Source organism: Phymastichus coffea, unplaced genomic scaffold (genome assembly GCF_024137745.1).
Source record: "Phymastichus coffea isolate CEN01 unplaced genomic scaffold, Cenicafe_Pcof_1.1 PCOF00023, whole genome shotgun sequence".
NCBI lineage: Eukaryota > Metazoa > Arthropoda > Insecta > Hymenoptera > Eulophidae > Phymastichus > Phymastichus coffea.
Window position 1 is genome coordinate 2,404,565 of NW_026706834.1, and position 24,727 is coordinate 2,429,291.

At 41.6% G+C, this 24,727-nt stretch overlaps 1 protein-coding gene across 3 annotated transcripts in view; it reads left to right on the forward strand.

The window, feature by feature from the left end:
* The window catches only part of LOC131675475 (kinesin-like protein Klp10A), a 929,209-nt gene that overhangs the window by 557,633 nt on the left and 346,849 nt on the right, over nt 1–24,727 (forward strand). For all 3 annotated transcript variants that reach the window (XM_058954469.1, XM_058954468.1, XM_058954470.1), the window contains exon 8: nt 7,127–7,281. In XM_058954469.1, the coding sequence (XP_058810452.1) occupies nt 7,127–7,281 (155 nt within the window). The remainder of the gene's footprint in view (nt 1–7,126; nt 7,282–24,727) is intronic.

Genomic DNA, 24,727 nt, shown 5'->3' on the forward strand with positions numbered 1-24,727 from the left:
GGACAGTCAAGCAAACGCGCGGAACGCGGTAACTAACACGCTAGGAATTGAACAACACACAAAAAAAAATAATAATTGAGGATAAAAAGAAAAACAAAATCGAAAGAAAATTGTGTTCCTTCTCTGTGCTAGGCTGGCAAGTTATCGCCTAGCCTAGAACCACAAAGGAATGCAGTGCTCGAGTGTAAACAAACTCGGGCGCTCGAATTCTCTGAGGCGAACACGTGTTGGCGCAAGCGACCTTTCCGCGCCGCAACCCGATATACTAACGCTTTCAATGTTTATGCGTTTCTATTTTTTTTTCTCTGACAAAGACGCGATGTTTCAATGCGCTTTGCCCTTGCTAACAAAGGAACGCGACGAATCACTTTCACAACTTCACTCACTGCCGAATTTAATAAATGCAAATTTCACTTATAATTACTCACGTACACACACAATCACTCTTCTCACTTCTGCTTTGCCCCCTTCCTCACAAGGGATGCCATGTAATAGCGTGGGCCTTCAATGCCAGCAATTTCGCTACTATTACCGAATTATTTAAGGGGAGGGCAAGGGAGGCGGTGTGTCGCTCCTAGCAAAGCAAGAAAGAGAAGTGCATGCAAATAACTTTCACAATATTCCAGGAACTCATCCTTTATTATAACTGCACTATCATAAGTGCTAACGAACTAAACAATTTCACTTATGTTAACATAATAGATCATCGCTTAATCTAAATAAGACGGCCGGCACGTGAGCGCCTTGCCGTCTCATTAACCGGCTCAACAACAACTTATACTCTAAAAAACTAAAGCACTGCCAAAAATTACGCCGGCTCGGGGAAGCCTGGCGCAGCAACACGAACCGCGAAATCGCCGAGGAAAAGAGAGATGCAAAGAGAGAGGAGAACAAATAACCTGACCGATGCTGGCGGATGTTGCTGTCGCTGGCAGTCTTGCAGATGCACCACCGGCGGCTTGGCAGGAAGACTGTTGGTTGCTGCGTTGCTGGCGGTTTTTGGCAGGAGAACCTGTGTTGCCGCTGTTGCTGGCAGAGAAACCGGCCCGGCTAATCTGCAGAAAGACTGCTAGCTGCTTGGCTGAACAAAAGGGCAGGCTTCACGGCGACGATCACTTAAGCTAATGCGGCCGATTGTACTCGCATGCGTCGCGTCACTCACTGTAGCGAGTGCATGAGAGCCGGCTTCTCACGCCTTTTCCCACCACTCGCCTCCTAATCGGCGGCACGCGACAATGCCAGTCGCGATAAGTGCCGCGCGCCAAGCCCAACCACTAGACTCATATATTGCTTCTCTCTCTCTCTCTCTCTCTCTCTCGCTCTCGCACTCCCAATGCTCGATCGCGTCGTCGCGCCTATGGCTTCGCCTTCTGTTCTCGTGCGTTGCTGAAAATAAAGAGGCAGGCATCAGGCACGTGAAAATAACGTGCGTTTGATGCCAGCCGTGTGCCTTCGCCTGGGAGAGAGAATGCAGGCATACACGGTGCAGGCTATGACCAGCCTACACCGTCACTCGGTGAGAGAGAGAGAGATGATTCGAATTTTACCGTGAACTAACGCTCGGAGCGAATACAAAAAAAAATCGCTATCACGATTGATAATATACCGAATGTATTTTGTCACGCAATAATGACGGGAGGTGCATTTACCCTGCGGTGCAATTACGGTGATCAGCCGTAATTGTTGATGAAATATATCAACTGCTGCTGCCCTTCTATTTATCAGCTGCGCTACCTCACTCTGTCTTTAATCTGCTGCAATACTGTTTCTGCACTGCTGCTACTTGCTGCTGCAATACCGTCGTTGCACTCACGCACGTAATTATCCCAGAAAATCTCTAATAACGGCGAAACACGGTGCAAAACAATATCAGCGGTAAACTCGCGTATACAGCTGAGGCGTAACTGTTTATTGAAATGATCACGCGCCCCCTCTCTCTCTCTTAATTGTTCGTACTAACGCGCGAGAAGCAGAATCGTGAACGGATCGATTAATTGAATCGACTACCGTTGCAATATATACGATCTCGTTTCTGTTATTTTTTTTAACAAAGAAGTCCTTTTTCTAAGTGCTTAAAGGTTCTCTCCTCTTGCTTTCACATATTTCTCTTACACTTAATGCTTTTCTTTGCAATATTTGGTTGGTCTTGTTCATTTATTATTTTTCTATTAAATATTAATTACACAATCTATTTTTCCTTCACAACTTGATCACTCGTGTTTTAAGGTGAGATAACTTTGGCGTTTCTATTAATACTGACAATAATTTTATTAGATATTAATTTATGTTCAGTGAGATACGTAATGGATACAGAAATTGATGAAACGCTGTTCAGAGAAGTTGACTCAAAATTCTCATCAGATGTAAAGAATTGTACATTTTGTCATGTTGTTCTCCTAATAAGTGCTGATGGTGTTGAGGAATCTATTGGTTCAACTAAACTACTTTGCTTGTTACTTTGCATGCCATAACAACTGATTAACTTTTCTCTATTCGTGGTACGTACAGAATTATCTAAAACAAAATCATTTATTAAATAAAACTGTAGATCCAAATAACCTAAGTGTTATAATGAACGGCTTGTAGTTCGTTATGTCTCTCTCCCTTCACAAAGCCCGTAATAAATATATTTGTAATATTGCTATGTATTTATTTATATGAGATATTTGCAGCGCAGATATCAGCGAACTGGTAAGTGACGCATCAACCCTTCAATAGTCGATAGTAAGCACACAACGGGGACCACGCGGAGACGTGATTATTATCGAGAGGAGCGAGAGAGAAAAGGCGCGATCAGAACAATTACGAGTAGCTTCGAACTGGTAACCAGGGCACACCTCGTGAGAAGGACAACCAATACGAGTGTGACACGGAGAATTATAGTGAGACGAGAAGCAAGGCAGCCTTTTCGCACGACTATCGGCAGCAATATCCTAGGACCCAAGCGAAAACTTTAAGACGATTGCCTACTAGTGAGAAGCGGATACACGAGATGAAGCGAGTGCGCTACCGAATCCTAAAGGATTAAGCGAACGATCAGCACTGAAAGTACTGACTCTTCACTTGGTTTTCTCTCTCTTTTACGCTCTCGCTCCTCACGCTCGCTTTATATAACTTTTAGTTTGATCTGCTTACTACTACGTCTAGTGCGTCGGGCACATGTTATCATTTCTTAGTGCTGAGTGTTGACGCTTTGTCGCGCCGACTGTCGTTGGCCTGCGCATGCGACTGAGTAAGCGTGTTAGCTTACAGATTTATATATGGCGCGCCGGTTCGCTTTCTATCGGCGGCGGCTCATAACGTGGCGTAAGCCCGCTTTCAATTCACGCACGTAGCGCGTGCGCTATACTCGTTTCTCTCGGATGCATGTCTACGAGTGTTTGTGTTATACTGGCCTACGTGACGCAGGCGCGTCGCCTGATTTGCGTTTTATCATTCTGAATTTTATATTAACTTCCCTCTTGCCAATATAAACTGTTATTTACCTGAAATTCGTGCCGAGTTATTAACCTAACCACACCCGCTCTTCTTATAACAGTCGGTCACTTTATTGATTCGTTCCCTGTTCCCTCTCAGTTATTGACTGGTTGATTTTCGCATAGCTCACGATACTCTCCGCGGACTGATTTCTCTCTCTTGACGAAGGAGGCAACCTGAAGCAGCCGGACCCTGGACGCGCCTATGCACCAACATAGATTTGTACAGTATAGCGACAACGCCCGCTACATATAATTTTCATCCAGGAATAATAACTCATTTTTGTTTCGGCTTCTGTTCGACACATGTCGAGCAAAAGTCCCGTTACAGTGTACATGTTGATACAGAATTCCTATTTGATAACACTTTGGAGGTCTAAACAACTCTTTAGTTTAAGATTGGTGATGTATTTGTAATAGTTTTAGTTAAATCACCGGAATTTTTCGTAAGTTCTTCCAACTCTTTCAATAGTTGTTTAATTAATTTATCTTTGTCTACAATCATCAGAATTTTTCTTATTAATACTTTGTTCTTAATAACCATGTTGATTGTTTAACATTTAATCATTAGGTGCAATCATTTACGAGTGTGTTTACGTATGTGTGTATGTGAGTGATTTTTGCGTGTAAATGCAATTATTTACGCGCATGTGTATAGGTTTGTTTAATTATATTCGCTTTTAAATGTAAATGTGTCTGTCCTGAACCTAATTTGAAATTTGATTGCAAATCCTTTATAAATTTATAAGTACCTGTATGTATGTGCGAGAGTATGCGTGCGTGTCTGATTAAACCCGTAGGTCGTGTATTTATGTGAATGAGTAAATGATAAATTTATTACTATTCTATGTCAAAAAATAGATTACCTTCTTTCAATAATTTTGAATTTTCATAGTCTCACCAGTTTTCATTATACTGATTATAGTCCTATTTTTCCAAAAGTAGACTCATCAGACCACCAAATTCTATCCATAATACCATTATTGGTTTTATTTTGCTTTAATTTGCTTTAATTTTTATATTATATAGCGTTCATAATAATTCACTAAGGTAATAGGCATATAACAAATAAGTTTGTAGGTGCTTTGGAGTAAAGTTTTTGTTTTTTTGTATTTGACACAGTAATTGTTGGGGACGGTCACTACCGAAACGTTCAATGCTGCTGAGGGACAATTGAGAACGTCGACGATCCGCCAGGATGAAATATATATCATACCCTGCGTCATCTTTGATCGCTAATAACTTTAGCTTCAATAAAAATTAATACGTTTTAATTTCTTGTGCAAATTTGTCAACAGAATTGATTAGTAATAATACTTTTGAAAAAATATTGCCCATTTCGATAATAAATGTTATATTTGATTTTATTTACTTATTATATAACTATTTTATTATTCAGTAAATAATTATGATGTATTTTTTTAATTACAATACTATTTTGTCCACTTATTTTGAAAAATTCCGTTTCGTACCGATTGATAGTTTCCGAGATATAGCATTTAAAAAAAAAAAGAAAAACTTTTTTTTAATTATCCATAATTTGATAATTAAATAATATTTTGATGTCTTATTTGGCTCAAGATATGATCTTAATTTAAACAATCAATGTGCCAAATATTAAAAAAATTCAAAACTTTACTTTAAAGCACTGACGAACTAATTTATTTCGTGGCACACTTACCGAGCTCCTGGACGCGCTGGTAGTGATATGGATGTTGGCCATCATCCTTCATGATCCTTTGCGTAGTGGTGTACGAGCATCTCATATTGAAATTGACTCATATATCACACGTGACGTTGCGCAAGCTATTGGTTGAATCTTCGGCAAACGCTTGCATAACAGGATTATGAAGGGCGTCGCGCAGATCTGTTGTGCTATCACCGTCCAGATTTCGCACGGCCATACTGCTGGTATATCGTAGCCTACCACGCTCCGTTACCACGATGGTGTTGCCAGTAAGCATATTCTCGCGCAAGCTCTTGAAACGTCGACGGTACTCCCGTGCTGCTCATTCTCGGTTACTTTCTGCCCACCTGAGGTACAATACAATATCAGTGAACTCGGCTGACGTATATGTTATATATAATTCAACTAGTAAAAACGACCATCGTGAGCTACAATATTAATATCAACTACAGTTATAAACATTTGAATAACGAGAGCGCTGAACTCCACATGCTTTTGAATTCGGATAAACATTATGCAATTGATTTTTTTAACGTTTACAAGATAAAATTTTGTAGACAATTTATTACTTGTTTCTAATAAACATTTAAATATCTGTATTGCAACATTTTGAATATTTTATAATAATTCATAGTAATAATACGATGATCAGTTTTTAACCTGAAAAGATATAAAAAAAACACAAATAGTAGTTAAATTCATTCCGTGTCTTTATCAATTTACAAGCAAACTAATGATTTTAGAATAGTGCTGATTTTTTTGGCAGATAATTTAATACGCTATAACTTTTATTTGAAGCTTTTACCACTTAAATTATTTTAAAAATCAGGCGTAAATATAGCAGACACAGATAAGCAGAGACCTAATGTATTACGACAAATCCTCGATGTTCGATCGTCTTTCTCTCTCTTCTTTCTATTATTTATCCGAAGAAATAGTATCAAAATTAAGTCCATACCTTGGAGTTCATTTATTCTTTCCCTACGAGATCAGACACTCCCAAACCCCCTTCCTTTTCAATTAACTGTCGTTGAAAAACGTCAATCTCAAGCTCTTTCGAACTGCAAGAATTCGAAATTAGTTATTGTTATCAGATTATAAAACGCGACGCTTCTATTTACTGAGAAAACTTGCGGTTTGAATTTAAATGTACGGATTTTGTGGAACGAACGTAGAACAAAAACAAATACGCTGCCAACTGCATTGATGGATTGCTTCCTTGTTGGTTTATGTAACTCGTTTATGAATGGTATCATTTAATTTTCTTCTACATTCAATAAACTTGTTAATTTAAATGTAACAGTCTTGTGAGTAAAAAGCCATACTTGTGTTACAATGATAATCGTGCGTACCAAATCTGAGCAGACTATCTGCAAAATCGTAAAAAACTATGAGTTAACGCACATACAGAAAACTCATGAATAAAAGATAACCAAAAAAAATGGTTTTGTAAACTTCTCTTTAATTCCAAGAAAGTAAATAAATAAAAGCAAGACTTTTTATTACATGCAGCAAGTTGAAATACGTCAGAATAAAAAAAAATTATGCAGCTAACTACATGTCTTTCATCAATGCGATTAAGAACTGCTTCCTGCTCGCCGCGAGGCTCTACCTAGTAACGGCCGTCGTTCATTAGCTGATCTTATGCCAATTATCTCATTACCTATTCAACTTAAAAATTTTTTTTCAATTGCATCTTATATAACTTTTTAAGACAAATCCAGTGATATAATTTTCATTCAATGTTTCTGAATCAGATTGTATAATAAAGTTTATGTATCACTTAAACAGTTGAAAACTTGATGTAACTGAATATTTGTTTTATAACCAAATAGATCCTAATTTTATGATGCATTACAAATTAAACTATAATATTATATATAATTAACTTTTTATAAACAACACGGGTCACATGTGTATAAGCTTGAAAATACCCAATCTAAATATTATATTGTTACTCTAGGAATGGAGGGAGCTGAAATAAATAAATCCTTGCTAGCATTAAAAGAATGCATTAGAGCACTTGGCCGAAAAGGTACCCACTTACCATTTAGAGCCAGTAAATTAACTCAAGTTTTAAGAGATAGTTTTATTGGAGAGAAGTCGAAAACATGCATGGTAATGTATAACATACTTTATATTTTTTTTAAAAGTTTAATTTAGCAGAGGATTAAGAATGTTGTCTTAGAATTTTCTTTAAAGATATTAAAAGAATAAAGTGATTAATTGTTTCGGAAAAAATAATAGTAAGGAAATCAAAGATTCTTCTCCAATTGACTCGTCAAATAATATTTTTATTAATCTTAATTACGTGAGATTGAATAGATCCGAGCTATTCTATAATCGCTTGCTATCTGCGAGAAATAGAGTGAGTATGCACACGAAAATCGAGAAAAGAGACAATGATTGTTCGATTGTAAAAAGCTGAAAATATCAATGAAACAAAGGCAAAATAAACATACAATCATGGAAATAGTTAAATGAAAAACAAAAATTTTTTTATAAAATATTATTTGAGAATGCAGATATTCCTTTTTTCGTGCTGTCCAACAACCACAATTCGAACAAAGAGACGTTGAAAAAATATTATTATGAGAATGTCGATGAATATCGGAAAAATTAAGAGAGAGATAAATAAATAAAAAAAAAATGTAACCAAATACTACCGGTTGTTACTAACAAGGAAAGGTACCCAACCCGAACTCACCGATTTTGATGATTTTGATACATATTGTAGAACATATGTATCAAATTATCCCATTAATCTTGGTCCAGGTACTGTTTCTATAGGTTTTTGAGGTTGCTGAATTCGAATCTGGGGTACGTTTGACCTGGTCGGCTCAGAGTCAAGGTTAGGTCAAGGTAAAGTCCAAAAAATTGCATTGAATGAACCCGAATTTAATTTATAACCCCAGTTTATCTGACCAATAACCCCCTAATATTTCTATGGCAATGTTAGCAACCACCTAATAACCCTCTAATAACCCGCCCTAATATAAACTATTCTATAAACATCCTAATAACCCAATGGCAATCCTATCAACCTCCAATAATACAATGGCAGTGCCATCAACCCCTAATAACCTCCTAATAATCGCATTAATAAGAACTATGCTATGAACCCCCTAATAGCGCGATGGCAATCCTATCAACCCCTTAATAGTGCAAAGGCAAACGGTACTCCTTTCGATCAAGCGGGATTTTCACAACAGGATAGTTGTGAGTCCGGTTTCTGGTGATCATACGCACTTCTTTTTAACAGGCATTTTCAGGATAGTTGAGAATTCTGCTTTGGTCCACCTTACGCGCATCTTTCCAACAGTCCTTTTCAGAATAGTTGAAAGGTTCGGCGTACTTCTTGCGATCGAGCGGCATTTTCTCGATAGTCCCTTTCAGGATAGTTGAGAATTCTGCTTTGGTCCACCTTACGCGCATCTTTTCAACAGTCCTTTTCAAGATAGTTGAAAGATTCGGCGTACTTCTTGCGATCGAGCGGCATTTTCTCGATAGTCCCTTTCAGGATAGTTGAGAATCCCAGTTGAAGTTTCTAGTAATCTTCATCGTCCTCGTGTTCCTGAGATCGATTTTATAATGTCTCCCCGGAGTTGCATGAACGATCCTAACAAGTTCTGCAACGTATGTGGACTTTATGCTACTAAAAACCAAAGGAGAAACATTACGCCTTCAATCGAAACTGCTTACAAAAACTATTTCGGCTATTTTATCGTGAATGTAGATAAATCTTGGGTGCCAAACACAATTTGTGTAAGTTGCCATACAATATTAAGTCGTTGGAATAAAGACGACTCTTCGCAAAAATTGCCTTTCAGTTCTCCGATGATCTGGCGTGAGCCACGTGACCATAATGACTGTTACTTTTGTTCTATTGATCTGAAAGATTTCAATAATAAGAATAAATCTGCAATTTTGTATCCTAATGTCTCATCTGTTAATAAAGCAGTTTTACGGGGGACTCTTGTCTGTGAGAAATCATTACCCCTAAAGAAATTAGAATGTTTACCTACTACTTCCAGAAGCCCAGACGAAATATATGATATCGAGGTGGACGACGAAGATCCGCAGTCAGATGATAGTGCACAATTCGATGCAACCGAAAGTTCTCAATTGTTTACACAAGCTCTTCTAAATAATTTGGTTAAAGATTTGGACCTGCCAAAAAATAAATCAGAATTGTTAGGTTCTAGGTTGAAAGAAATGAATCTGTTTGCGCCAAAAACAACTTTTTCTTCGTACAGAAACAGAGAGCAAGAATATATCAGATATTTCGCAGAGAAAGATGGATTGACTTACTGTCATGACGTGACTGGTTTAATGACAAAATTAGGCTTGATATACGTCGCTACTGAATGGCGTCTCTTCATCGATTCTTTTAAAAGAAGTTTGAAGGCTGTCCTCCTTCACAATGGAAATTAATATGCTTCGATTCCACTCGCCCATTCAGTGTATCTAAAAGAATCTTACGAGAATATGCAGATAGTTCTTGAGAAAATTAAATATGAAGATTATAAATGGCTCATATGTGGTGATTTGAAAGTAATAACTATACTTCTTGGACAGCAGTCGGGGTATACCAAATACCCATGTTACATTTGTTTGTGGGATAGTAGAGCTACTACACGTCATTGGGAAGAATCTAAGTGGCCACTTCGCACGTCTCTGAAGCCAGGATCACACAATGTTCTCAAAAAACCCTTGTGTGATCCAAAAAAAATACTTTTACCTCCCCTCCACATAAAATTAGGATTAATTAAGCAATTCATCAAAGCCCTTGATCAGAGTGGAAAATGCTTCCACTACTTATTGGATAAATTCCCAGGATTATCTAATGCAAAAATAAAGGAAGGTATTTTCACAGGTCCGGATATCTTTTGAAATCGGCTGATTTTCAACAAACGATGACAAGAAAAGAGAAGGCTGCATGGGTGAATTTTGCAGCGATTGTAGAAGGATTTTCGGGAAATAGAAAAGTAGAAAATTATCTCGTAGTCGTTCAAAATATGCTTACGAGTTTCAAAGAGTTGGGTTGTAACATGAGTTTAAAAGTACACTTCCTGAATTCTCATTTAGATTCTTTTCCTGAGAATCTTGGAACCCCAAGTGAGGAGCAAGGAGGAAGATTCTACCAAGACATCCAAGAGATGGAAAGAAGGTATCCAGGTAGATGGAATGTTAATATGTTAGGTAACTACTGCTGGGCTCTTAAACATGAAGATGATGGTCTACAGCATAAGAGAAAGTGAGCAACCAGAAGCCTAGACTAAAAAAGGAAACGATTTCACAATTAGAAAATTGATAACATTGAAGAATATGACATAATGTGGTTAATAGCATTGCTATTGGGTAATTAGGGGGTTGCTAGTATTCTCATTGCATTATTAGGGGCTTATTAGCTTAATTCATATTAGAGGGTTATTAGGGGGGAAGTATATAGGGGGGGGGGCTATTAGAGGGTTGATAGGATTGCCATTGAGTCATTAGGGGTATTTTAGCATTGCCATTACGCTATTAAGGGGTTCATAGAACCGTTCATATTAGGGAGGTTATTAGGGGGTTACTAGGGGGGAGATAGCACTGTCATTGCGTAATCAGGAGGTTATTAGCATAGTTCTTATTAGGGGGTTATTAGGGGGGTGAGTTATTAAGGGGTTGATAGGATTACCATTGGGTTCATGGCATAGTTCATATTAGGGGGTTATTAAAGGTTTATTAGGGGGTTGCTAACATTGCCATAGAAATATTAGGGGGTTATTGGTCAGATAAACCTTAAATTCGGGTTCATTGAATGTATTTTTTGGATTTTACCTTGACCTAACCTTGACTTTGAGTTGACCTGGTCAAACACCGTAGATTCGAATTCAGCTACCTCAAAATCCTATAGAAACAGTACCTGGACCAACATTAATGGGATAATCTTGATTTGACCTTGATTTAACTTTGACCCCTGAGCTAATCGGGTTAAATGAATCGTGGATTGGGATTCAACAACCCCAAAAACATAAATGTAATGGTATTACCTTTTGCACTTTATTCACATATGACTTTTTCGTGGGGCTATCATATTTGTATTGTTTGTACTGTTGTTATGAAATCGCTAAAGTGGTGAACTTCATTCGATGATATCTCCGCGAAAAAAAAGATTTGTTAAATTTGAAAAATGCGTTGGAAAGGGCAGAAGCAATACTTTCAGATGGTCTTGTGAGTTTTCAGTAAAAAAAATTTTTTTGCGGTGTAATATAGCTTCTAAAATAGCATAAATACGTGTTTTTCGCACGTTTAGGTTAGAATATCTCGAAAATATGACGTGATAGAGCATTTTTGATGCCAGGTTCGTCTTCAGCGCCTCAAAAACCTTCGGAATATTTTGCTCATGTTCGTGCGATATAAATCATGTTGACCTGTGTTATCTAAGATTTGTAAATTATAAAGTTGTTATTATTAAGTATAAAATTAACGCTTCTGTTCTATATACAACTTATTGTTTAAATAAATTATTAATTGTTTATTTATTAATAACAGTTATTATTCAACTGTTATTAATGAAACCAATTCTTTCTCATGTTCATTTCTTATTCATTTTACATTTGGACTATTTACATTTTTCTAATAATTCAAATTTTTAGTGTAATGAATAAATTAACTTTGCATAGTAAAATTCATTATTATTTAATAATTAAACGCAATTCGTATGACTATACGAGGTGTGCTCAAAAAGTAAGGTGACTTTGTATATTTAAGAAAAAATATTTATTTATTTATCAATATTTATGTTGTCCCCTTCAAAGTAATCCCCCTCAGATACAATACACTTATGCCAACGGCTTTTCCAATCCTCAAAGCACTTCTCATACTATAAGCACTTTTTGGTATAGCCTTGAGCTCTTCCAGCGATGCAGTCTTTATCTCTTCAATCGTTGCAAATCTTCGTCCTTTCATAGGTCTCTTTAGTTTTGGAAACAAGAAAAGTCACATGGGGCCAAATCCGGTTAATATGGTGGCTGAGGCATGATTGTGGTGTTGTTTTTGGCCAAAAAATCTCTCACAAGCAAAGATGAGTGAGCAGGGGCATTATCGTGATGCAAGAGCCATGAATTATTTTTCCATAATTCTGGGCGTTTTCTTCGTACTGCTTCTCGCAAACGGCGCATAACTTCAAGATAATTAATACTGTTTATTGACCGTACGTCTATATGGTAAGAACTCATGATGCACCACGCCATGGTAATCGAAGAAAACAGTGAGCAAAACTTTGACATTTGATCGAACTTGGCGTGCTTTTTTCGGTCTTGGCTCATCTGGGCTCTTCCATTGGGATGATTGGACTTTGGTTTCGATATCATAACCATATACCCATGATTCGTCACCAGTTATGACCCTTTTGAGTAAATCTGGGTCGTCGTTGACGTCATTCAACAGTTCTTGAGCGATGCTCATGCGACGGTTCTTTTGGTCAAAATTTAGCAATTTCGGAACAAACTTCGCTGACACACGTCTCATGCCCAAAACGTTAGAAAAAATTTCATGGCACGAGCCAAGCGATATACCAACATCCTCAGCAACTTCTCTGATAGTGATTCGACGATTTTCCAGAACAATTTTCTTCACTGCTTGAACGTTTTCATCAGTTGTTGACGTGCTTGGGCGTCCAGAGCGAGGCTCGTCATTGGCATCTTCCCGGCCATCTTGGAAGAGTTTGTACCACTTGTAAACATTTTTTTTACTCAGAACAGTTTCACCGTATGCCACCGTCAACATTTCAAGTGTTTCGGAGCACTTTATTTTATTTTTTACACAAAATTTGATGCAAATACTTTGATCCATATTTTTCGATAGCAAGAAATCGCCGAGCACGCAAAACACTTATAACCTTTACGCCTCTCACAACCAAACAAAAAATGCTATACACTTGAAACTTGGTACAGATGTTCGGGAAGAGTGTACTAACATAACAAAACAAAAAAATCGATAATCGAAAGTACGTTGCTCGTGAAATTTGAATAGTCACCTTACTTTTTGAAGACACCTCGTATTCTAAATCTACGTACTAAAATCTATATAAGAAATGCTTTGTTATATCAAATTTATCTCTAATTAACATATTTTTCTTAAATAACAAAAATCATTATATCTATATCTTTTACTTTGTGACGTCACGCTCCTTATTTTGGTTATAAAATTAGACTCTTGTACGAATACAATCAAATAATCGGTGAGGTGGCGCCGTTTAATGTGCTGATTTGAGTAAACAGATAGATGCGTTTGACGGGTTGCGGTGATTCAGTGATATAATAAACTAGCTCATAGATAGGACCGTTACAATCTTTTTGCCCTGCCTCCACCGAATGTATGCTGTTATATGCATGTAAATCGGACCGAAAATAGCACTTTGTCGCTCAAGGGCGGGGGAATGAGCCCTTGGGCGAAAAATAAACTTACGGGCGAAAAAGTGCAAAAAAGGAAAAAATTTCCATCCTAGGGCTCTCTTTTCCGCTCTAGAGCGGAAAATAGTGCTATAATAACACTCACATTTACACGTACGTAATAATACACTTACTGTGCAGATTAGACAAAAAATGTGGTGTGCATAATGGGTGGAAAGAAAACGGTTATAATGAGTGATTGCCACTCTCACTTCGCTAGGGTGACAACTTTCACACTCGTCTGTAATCGCCTTCTTTCCGCCCTTAATGCGTAATATACTAATCATGGTTTATGCCTAGTCGCAAGGCGAAAAATCACGCGATTTTCGTGGATCGTTTTGAGAAATTGAAACTGTTTTTATGCTTACAGCAAATTGTTGGTTCTAAAGTAGATATATTGAAAAACTTTCGTGAATTTTGGTATTGAAAAATATTGTAAATTAAGGGAATTATAGCCATGTTAAGGAAATCTGTCTTTTTTAGAGTTGTTTTTCGGTGACCAAGATATCTTGAAAATCGTAAAAGCAATCGTCTTAAAATTTTGCTTCCTCGTAGAAGAAGCTTTGTAAAAGTAAAATTTTCAGCTTCATAAAAAAACTTCGTTTAAAGTTCGAAAAACGTGTTTTTAGAAAATGTCCATATGGATGTGTGTGTGTGTGTGTATGTACGTATACCATTTTTTATCTATCCATCGGATATCGATAAATTTGGTATCCACTTTTGTTTTTCTATCCCGAATGCGTGAAAAGAGTCCATTTTGATTTTATCAACACGTTTTTGATTTATAGTGAATTTTCGATTCTTGAAAAATGGTTTTTCCATTCTTTAGATAAAAAAATTAATATATTTAAATCATACAAATTGTTTTTGAAAGAATACAAAATTTTTATGTTTTCACTAAAATAAAATTTACTTACAATTAGCTGTAACCATAACTTTGTTATTCACAAAAAGAGTTTATTTTTTTAAAACATTATATCTTTTAAACTAAATTCGACTAGGCCCAAACATTTTCTAAAAATACGTGATTCGACTTCCAAACACCTTCAAACTTACTTCTATGAAGTTTTAACTGAAAATGTTACTATTATAAAGCTTTCTCTGGGAGGAAGCAAAATGAAAATTTGAGTCTTCCAAAAACCACGTTATTTCATAAAATGGCCGCCATTTTCTTTAAAATAATTTTTCGACAAACCCTTTTGAATCAACAATTTTCTGTAATAAATACAGTTTTTAACTTCATTTAAAAAAATCACCGAAAATCGCGTGTTTTTTCGCTTTGAAAACAGGATGGCATCTTCAGCGAACTCATATTAGTTCAAAATTTATTTCACACTTTAAATAATCATTTTTTAATTGGTTATACTTTTTGTTCTGGTGAGAATATAAGGCCTATTGTGTAGGAGTCGTACCCAAAATGAATGATAAGTAACTATTATGATAGTATTCTTACTCTCGAAATCGCTAAACAAGAGACTGTACTGGTCTAAACATTTTTATTTCTGAAGGAATTTAGAAAAAAAAATTAGAATTTTTTTTCATTACAATAAATTTTCAAAACAAGACGAAACAAAACAGTATCTTTTCTAGACGAGCCTCTTGAGCGGTATCGAGTTTAATTTGAAGAAGCAAAATTACAAAAGTTTATTTATTCATTTTATATGAAACGTAATAATTACTGAAAAGATGTTCAAAAAGTGAATAGAATACTTACGTATTTTAAATATAATCACTTTTAAACTAATTATGTTTTACTTATAGAAACTTTTATTCACTTTGAAATTGAATAATGTAAATCTATTGCAACGATCGCCGAAAATCGATTTGACTCGCGTGGGTTATTAAGCGGCTGAGCGTAACAGCCGCGATCGGTTTGAGAGAGAGAGAGAGAGAGGGCGCGTTAGGGGCAATGACCGGGAGGGGAGAGTTAGCTAGCCAGTATGACTGTGACATTCAGTCCGGCTGCATCATTTAGATTACGAGTGAGAGACAACTGCGTGTGCGAATTTCTGAGTGAGATCCAGGGAGTCAAGTGTATTGATAGTGAACGTGGAGTACCGAGTGCCAGCACTGATCAACGTGCGTGATCTCGACAGATACGAGAACATCAGCAACAGCGAGTCACTTAACAGCTACAGAGGAGCAACAGACGCAGAGGCAGTAACAGCAACGAGTATAATTTGATACGGTTGGCCACCGTATTCCCGACAACTCCGCGGTAGGTGCACAGCACTATATATTGTATTGGCGTGCGATCCCGCGCAGCGTGCGCGGCAAAAATATTAAAAGCGTGCGAGCGAATAGTCCGAGACGATCGCGAGTTTCACTCTCTCTCTCCCCGATTATATCGTTATTCGAAATAGCGTGCGAAAGTCTCTCGGCGAATCCCTCTCTTATACACGTTTTTAAGTAAATAAAGTAGTCAGTGATTTACACGTAACGATCGTATTATTTTGTCTTCCTTTTGTTCGAAATCGGTGTTGTTGTTTACGTTTAATTCGAACACGCCGGTAGTTTAGCACGAATCGCGTAGGCAACATAAGAAGCGGCTCGCCAACCGAGTTATCAGCAGTGGCCGACGGAGCGCTGCTAAGCAAGCGCGCCAACGCCCCTAGTGGAGAGATCGAGAACCCAACTTCGATCGGTAAGAGAACTCGGCGCAGGCGCACACCGGGACAAGGTGAGTTAGTGTGCTTACAGCACATAGATAACACGGCGTCGTTTGACCATACGAATAGATATATTCAATAGGGATTAAAGGTTAAACGGCAGCCTGTTACACTATATAAAATCACGAAAGAAAATTTTCTACAACTGTATGATACCACTGACAAACAAAAAGACGTACTATTCGTACTTTCCGGTATCGAACTAGAATACCCACAGAACTCACTCACTCACTGCCGAAAAAATAACACAGGCAGCTAAGGTAAACTCTCGATGAAAACAATCTAAAAAGAATATATTGATTCGCACATATTGTCAACAACTTTTATTAGTGAAAGACATTTATCTGTGGTATTATCATTGAATGTATGATACCATTCATTAAACTAATGAATGTATATACAATTCCGTTTCAATAACAACGTGTTCTTTAATTACAAATGAAGTTCGAGTATTGATATTCTTTTATGTATTTTTACCTATAACAAAAATTATAATAGTAATATAATAATAATAATAATAATAATAATAATAATAATAATAATAATAATAATGACGGGCTAGTCCAGTAAGTGGTAACACCTCACTGGGCAAATGCTAGCTTCCAACGTCCACGACGTGCCCGGTGGAAACGTTGTCCGTCGCGTCAATGCTCTGAGCAGCAACGCCATAACGGACACGGCCAAGAGGAAGATATGGCTCACAAATGACGCAAAAGATAATGATATTCTGCCGATGTGTCCAACCATTAATTACTTATACACATACACACACACACACACACACTACGCAAATACTCACACACACACGCCTTCTGGCAAACCAGGGAAGTGAATGCTCGGCGACCCTATAAACGGGTCTTACCGAAAAGCGAATGGGCGGGGACTCCCATAAAGGGAGCCGCCCGATAGCGAGTGAAGGGGATCTCTCTAAACGGGCTCTCCCCGTGAACGAAGCCCGGTTTCGCCTATGGGCACTTACATACACGCACACACTACAGGGAGGAACACTGAACACACAGGGTAAACACACAGGAGAGGGGACCTCAGGGACCGCGCGTCGTTCTAGCGGGGTTCGTGCAGTTGCGATCACGAGGGACCTTTAGCATAACGGGACACAAAATTATGAAAATGCACAATGAAATCACTAATGTACCTCAAGTGGTAACTCCTTCTCAGGAGGAATCTACCCCGGGTTCCGATCGGGTGAAAGCCCCGGTGGCCACGGGTAGCGGTACGGATTTTTGAGGGCCGCACTTTGTGCACGGGAATGGGGAAAAAGACACGAAAAAACGACACGAACCTACTGAACTTATCGAGACGACAGAGGACGGACAGTGTGTCAAGCGGCGGCAGCGGGGTGAGCTACGCCTCTGCCGCTGACAGCCAAGAACCAACGACAGGACGAACACCGACAATAACAAACGATACACGAGACGTGATGGAACTGCTGCGGCTCATACAAGAGACGGCGACGAAAATGGCCAAGGCAGCAAACATACAAAGAACATGAGTATGACAGTGAAGACGGGAATTAAGACAATTCTTGAGACTGTGGACATCGCGCTGCACAAGCGATCGGACACAGTTTCGGAAAGCCGTTTCCAAGACAACAACAATACAGACAAGACAGCGGCGAATAACGAAGAAACGCCACGGACGAAACGAAAACGTTCGACGGTTGAAACCACGCCGGAGCCCTCACAAAAGAGGCCACCGACGATCGAACCGACCAAAGACTGGCAGACGGTAACACGAAAACGATCAGACAAGACAAAAAAGAAAACGGACGTAAAGAATCGGCCTGACAGAGTGGGACCGGCCCACCGGAAAAGGGGTCTGACTGTCCTGATCAGGCCGGGCACCAACACGACGTACTCTGACATAGTACGGAAAATACGGACGACGATCGTCTCGAAGGAGAGCCACGTGCAGATGACAACCCTGAGGAAGACGAAGAACGGCTTATGTCTTCTGAAGCTACAGGTAGACGCAGACAAGCCGGACTGACGTGAGATGTTTGGGCGACAGATCAAAGACTCGATCGGGGAAGCGGGCAGTGTCAGGGCCATGACCTCCAAGGTCCAATTGGAGATCATGGATCTAGACTGCGTTGCGACTCCGAAAGACGTGACTGACGCGCTCAGACGGGAAACGGGACGAAACACGGACTTTCGAGTCCACATTTTCGGTCCAAACCGCGCTGAGCAGTATATGGCGGTCTGCGAATTAGAATCGCGGGAAGCCGATGCATTGCTTCGGCGTGATCGGATCGGAATTGGCTGGGTGCACTGCCGCGTTCGGAAACGACTGACGGTGACAAAATGTTACAGATGCCTTGGCTTCGGCCATGTACAAGCTGAATGCACAGGCAAGGACAGGACGAAATGCTGCCGCAAGTGTGGCACATCCGGACACTACGCGACCGAATGCCAAAACAAGCCGGTCTGCCCACTGAGCTCCGAGGCCGGGCACGGGGACGTCGCCCACCTCGCCGGAGGCGGCAGGTGAGCCGTGTTCCGGGCCGCGCTGGAGGAGTGCAGGGGGCGGATCAGAAGACGGACAAAATAATTCAGGGAAACCTGAATCGAAGTAGGACTGCAGACATGCTCCTACCTTAGATGGCCGACGAATATGACGTGGACATCCTGATTCTGAGTGAACCATACAGGAGAAGGACGACCCAGACATACATTACAAACGAGACAGAGACCACTGCTATCTGGGTACGGGGCGGCACCTAATCTAGAGTCTCCAATCGCGGTGTCGGGGACGACTACGTCTGGGTCACAGTTGGCGCTGTCACTTATCTCAGCGTCTACCTGACACCCAACTGCACCGCGATGGAGTTCGAAAGAAAGGTGGCACTCCTAGAAGACGGGGTCAGGGACCTGCCCGGGGATGTCATCGTTGCGGGGGATTTTAACGCGAGGGCGACCGAGTGGGAAATGAAAGAAACGAATCGACGCGGACGACTACTGCTGGAAATGGCCGCAAGACTCGATCTAGCAGTGGTAAATACAGGACATACGCCGACGTACAGACGGCCAGGTGTTGGTGACTCTATCCCCGACGTCACGATGACATCGGACAGAATTCTGCCACGGCTGAGAGGATGGCGGGTGTTTGAAGACTACACAGCCAGCGATAACCAATACATCGTCTTTGAAGTGGTGGGTCGGACGGGAACGAGACGAACGAGAACCCATCAACCCCCGCGGTGGAACCTACGTAAACTCGACGGACGAAAATTTTCGAAAGAGCTAATGGCTGCACCGGCTCCAGGGGAGAGAGTGCAAGATTGTGACCGGGAAACTAGGGGCCCGAGTCTCATCGGAACTTTAAGATGCCGAAACAGCAAGACGGATTGTTGACGGATTGTTTCCGACGCACCCGATTAGGACAAACATGATGGATGACGTGGACGCACAAATACCCCCCACCTTTGCCGCTAAGGAGCTCATCAGAGCAACGAATGCGATGAAGATGGGTAAGGCACCGGGACCGGACGGAGTACCATCCGAGATCCTCCGGCTTGTGGCTCATCTACGGCCGGAGATACTCCTCGACCTGTACAACACGTATTTGATGACAGGAACGTTCAACGACCGGTGGAAGGTGGCAAGGCTCGTTCTTATTTCAATAGGTAGGGGAGATCCTGGCACGCCTTCGTCTTACCGACCGTTGAGTTTACTTGACACGACTGGTAAACTCTTTGAACAACTACTGAGACCGAGACTGATGGATGCGATCCAGACCGCAGGAGGTTTATCAGATTTGCAGTTCGGTTTCAGGAGGGGTCGATCGACGATTGGAGCGATCCACAAGGTGGTCGATTCTTTTCTGGAACTAGACAGACACTCCCACGCTGCGCGACCTATGGTGTTGCTGGCTACGCTCGACATTAGGAATGCTTTTAATTCGGCCAGGTGGAAGGATATCTTGGAGGCGCTGAAAAGCAACTTCGGGATTCAGCCATACCTGCTTCGGGTTGTGGAGGATTACCTAACAAACAGACGGATAACGTACGAGACGATCGAAGAACAAGTAACGCGACAGGTCACCGCTGGGGTGGCACAGGGGTCGATACTGGGACCTGACTTCTGGAATGGCTTATACGATAGCTTGCTTCGGCTTGGGATACCGCTCGGAGTGACCCTCGTCGCCTACGCTGATGACGTGGCGGCGGTGGTTACGGAGAGGTCCCCAGAGCTGGCGCAGCTGGCGTTGAACCAGACCATGAGACGAGTCGGACGATGGATGACAGACCACGGACTACAACTCGCAACGGAAAAAACGGAACTGATGTTTCTCACGAGAAGACGCATACAGACGATACTGCACATGAGGGTGGGGACATGCGAGATAGAGACCAAGAGGGAAGTCAATACCTTGGGGTGACCCTCGATACGAAGATGACCTTCTGGCCCTATATACAGAAAACAACACGGAAAGCAGCAGAGAGGATAGCATCCTTGAGTCGCCTGATGGCAAATACGACGGGATCGAGATCGGGAAAACGACGACTGTTAATGGCGACAGCTCACTCTATCCTTCTATACGGCGCGGAAATATGGGCAGACTCCCTGAAGACAAAAAAATACTGTAAGACGATGATGATGGTACAGAGACAGAGCGTACTGCGAATCGCTTGCTCCTAACGAACAGTCTCTGAGCAGGCTGTTTTGATGGTGGCTGGCGTAATACTCGTGGATCTTTTGGCCTTTAAGCGCAAAAGGATCTACGGGAGCAGCGCGAACATAGGACGAAAGAACGCGGCAATCGCTGAACGCGACAGAACAATTGACATTTGGCATGGTCGGTGGACAGAGGAACGAGGTGGTAACTGGACGAGACGATTGATACGGGACTTGAGCCTGTGGCTCGAAGGAAATTTGGTGATGTAAATTTCTACGTCACCCAGCTCTTGACGGGCCACGGATACTTCCGACGGTACCTCTACAATATGAACAGACTACGAACACCCAATTGTAAGTACTGTGGACATGAACGAGACGACGCGGAACACACGTTTTTCGCGTGTGACCGCTGGACAAGACACAGACAGGAACTGGAAGAAACGGTCGGCAGCATTACCCCCGATAACATCGTCGCTTTCATGCTGCATGAACCTGAATGGTGGCGCTTAGTCGCTACCTATACGGAAACTATACTGAGACGTAAGAACGTGGACGGCTGCCTGACAGATGACTGAGCAGACGAAGTGACGCGATGTAACAAGACACGGAGAAACGACACGAACGGACGAATACAGAGAGAACCTCCAGTCAGAAGTAATATCATTATAGTCCCTGGCTGGGAGGAAGGACACCAAGGAGATGGCGGTTTAGTGGGTAGGCCTATTTTTTTTTTTCGGGGAGTCCCACATAACCCCTCAGTCAGAAAGACTAAGGGAAATCCGCAAAAAGGATTCCGCAACTCCTTGTAAAAAAAAAAATAATAATAATAATAGTAATAATAATAATAATTATTATAATAAGAATTGTGGGTGCTCTATTGTGTGGATCACACCCACAATAGAGAAACGCTAACTTCCGGCGTCCACGTCGCGTCCGCTGGAAATGTCAATATCGCATCGATGCTCTCTGCAGCAGCGCTATAATAGAGACGGCTAATGGAAGCACTGGCTACAGCCGCGATTAGTGGTAGGCAGTAAGGCTATACACAACCACTTATCAGACAAAACCTACACATCTGATTGACTGTTTGAAAATTCTCTGGGAGCATGAATGAGGGGCCCTATAAACGGGTATTGCCTACGAATGAGATGGAACCCTATAAACGGGTATTGCCTACGAATGAGATGGAACCCTATAAACGGGTATTTTCTCCAAGTGGGTTGTAAATGAGAGGGCTCTATAAACGGGCATCTCCCGAATGGATGTGATACCAGAGGAATGATGGATTAGTCTGTCAGCCACAAAGCAGAACTTTACCAGGCGGTGCGAGAGCAATCACGAGAGAGTTTACCCTAGATTGTGTGTGTGCCGACTCTGGAGGGTACAATTGTAAAACCCGTCTCGCACTCCTGGGTCGCCAGTAGTTGGAGGGTATCGGACCCAGCTCAGCCAGCATGGGAGGTTCGCCCTACACAATGGTAAAGCGCGTAATAACCGTCAAATCTCGCTCTCTGTAGTAATGCCGATTGGCGATCGGAAGGGCCCTTGCTACAGCGAGGGGGGGAGGAACAGTCGAGGCCACCGGACTCTAGGCACGCTCGGTCAGGGGGTCACTCAGGAAAGATTGCAGGACCCACTATACCTGGTAATTAGTTCTGACTACTAACACATAAAACACATAGTAGAATGAAGGAGATGAAAAGGAGATGAAAGATAAAGAAAATTTTGCAGGTACTAGAGTGCTGCCTGCGCCCATCGACTCAGAAGAGTCACTGGAGTTGCCCGGCTCTCCCGTTACACCAGTAGGAAACCTGGTTGGTGGATGGGTAATTGCAACAGGAAAAAGGACAGGGTCGACGTCGCTAGAATCTTGGGACGCTGTGGAAAGTAAGATGCGAGAGCAACTGCTCACTATTCCCAGCGTCCTAGGACAAATGACGGAGAAGACGACGTCCAAAGAAACGTGAGTCGCGTGATTACGAACGGTATGGCTGAGATATATGAGGCTGTAGAAGTTTGTATGTATGAACTGAAGCGAATGGGACAGTTCAGAAAAAAGACGAACGTAACGGAAAGACGAGCGAATGTAATGGAGGAAACTCCAGGACATAAAAGGTGACGGCTAAAACAGACCCCAAGCCCAGACCAGGTAGATGACGAAGTTGCTGCCACACAGCAAAAGCTGGGGGTTAATGCCGGAAATTGACAGATAGCTGACGAGGGGGACACCACGCATACCACTCAACAGATTCCTTCGAAGGATGTTGAGATGAGAGCGGAGGTGTCAGAGGACCGGGCCACCGTCGTAAAAAAGAAAAAGAAAATGAACAAGAAAAACACCGACAACGAGACGGTACAAAAGACGACAGACGGACACAGAAGCCGAGGATCGGCGTGTCCCAACCTGAAAATCAGGCGCGGGACCATTCTGATCAAGTCGGCAGAAGGACAACTGTACGCCGATGTCTTGTGGACTATCAGACAGAAGGTAGACCCCAAGACAGAAGGTAGACGTTCGGACGATTAGAAAAACCAAGGACGGTGCTGTATTGATGCGGCTGGAAAAGTCGCAAGGACAGGACTTCCCAAGGACACTTCAGAAAGTATTAGGACAGACTGCGACAGTAAAAGACTTAACTTCCAGGGTGACGCTGGAGTTTGCTGACTTGGACTACGTTACGACGGTACAGGACATCGCGAACGCGATAAATCATGAACTAAATACGGACTCGGAACGGAAAGTGCATCTTTTTGCGCCAAACGCATATGGGAATGCGCAAGCCGTTTGCGAATTCGACACGACGGAAGCAACGAGACTGATAGGCAAAGAGCGCATCAAAACAGGATGGATGAATTGTCCAGTTCGACTCCGCATTCATCCTCAAAGATGCTTCAACTGCCTCGGTTACGGACATACGCGGAGGGAATGTAAAGGGCTGGACAGAAAGAACTGCTGCATGAAATGCGGACAGACGGGTCACGTGGGCAAGGAGTGTAAAAACACTACTGACTGCTTCCTCTTACTCTATCCTCTAGGGGATAGAAGGACAAAACCTGGCCCACGTACCTGGATCAGGCGGATGCGCCGTATACAGAGCAGCACTGATGGAACTGACGACGAAACAGAAAAAATGACCCTGACGATACTACAATGCAATGGGAACAGGAATAGCGTAGCATACATGCTCCTCCCTGAAATTGCGACGGAGACGAACGCAGACGTGCTTGTTATAAGCGAACAATACAGGAACAGACCTGAGCCATCGTGGTTCGCTAGCAAATCGAACACGACGGCAGTATGGGTACGCGGAAACGAAACAATGCGAGTCTCGGCAAGCGGATCCGGGGCGGACTAAGTTTGAGTGAGGGTGGGCACTGTCGTTATTGTCAGTGTATACTTGTCACCAAACTATTCCGCGATGGAGTATGCCAACAGACTCGCAGATATCGAAGACGCCGTCAGCTATATACCCGGAAATACGATCGTGGCGGGCTATTTTAACGCGCGGGCGATTGAGTGGGGTATGTTCACGACAAACAGACGCGGACGACTGCTACTAGAGATGGCCCCAAGGCTGGAAATAGTAGTGGTAAACGAGGGAAAGATGGCGACATTTAGACGACCGGGGTGGGGTCAATTTATACCACGCGTGACCTTCGCCACAGACGGACTACTGACGCGAATAAGAAGATGGAAAGTTATCGAGGAATATATAGCCAGTGATCACCAATACATCATCTTTGAAGTGTCAGACGAAAATACGACTAGACGAAGAGGTAACGTGTTACCCCCTCTACGATGGGACACGAAACACCTGGA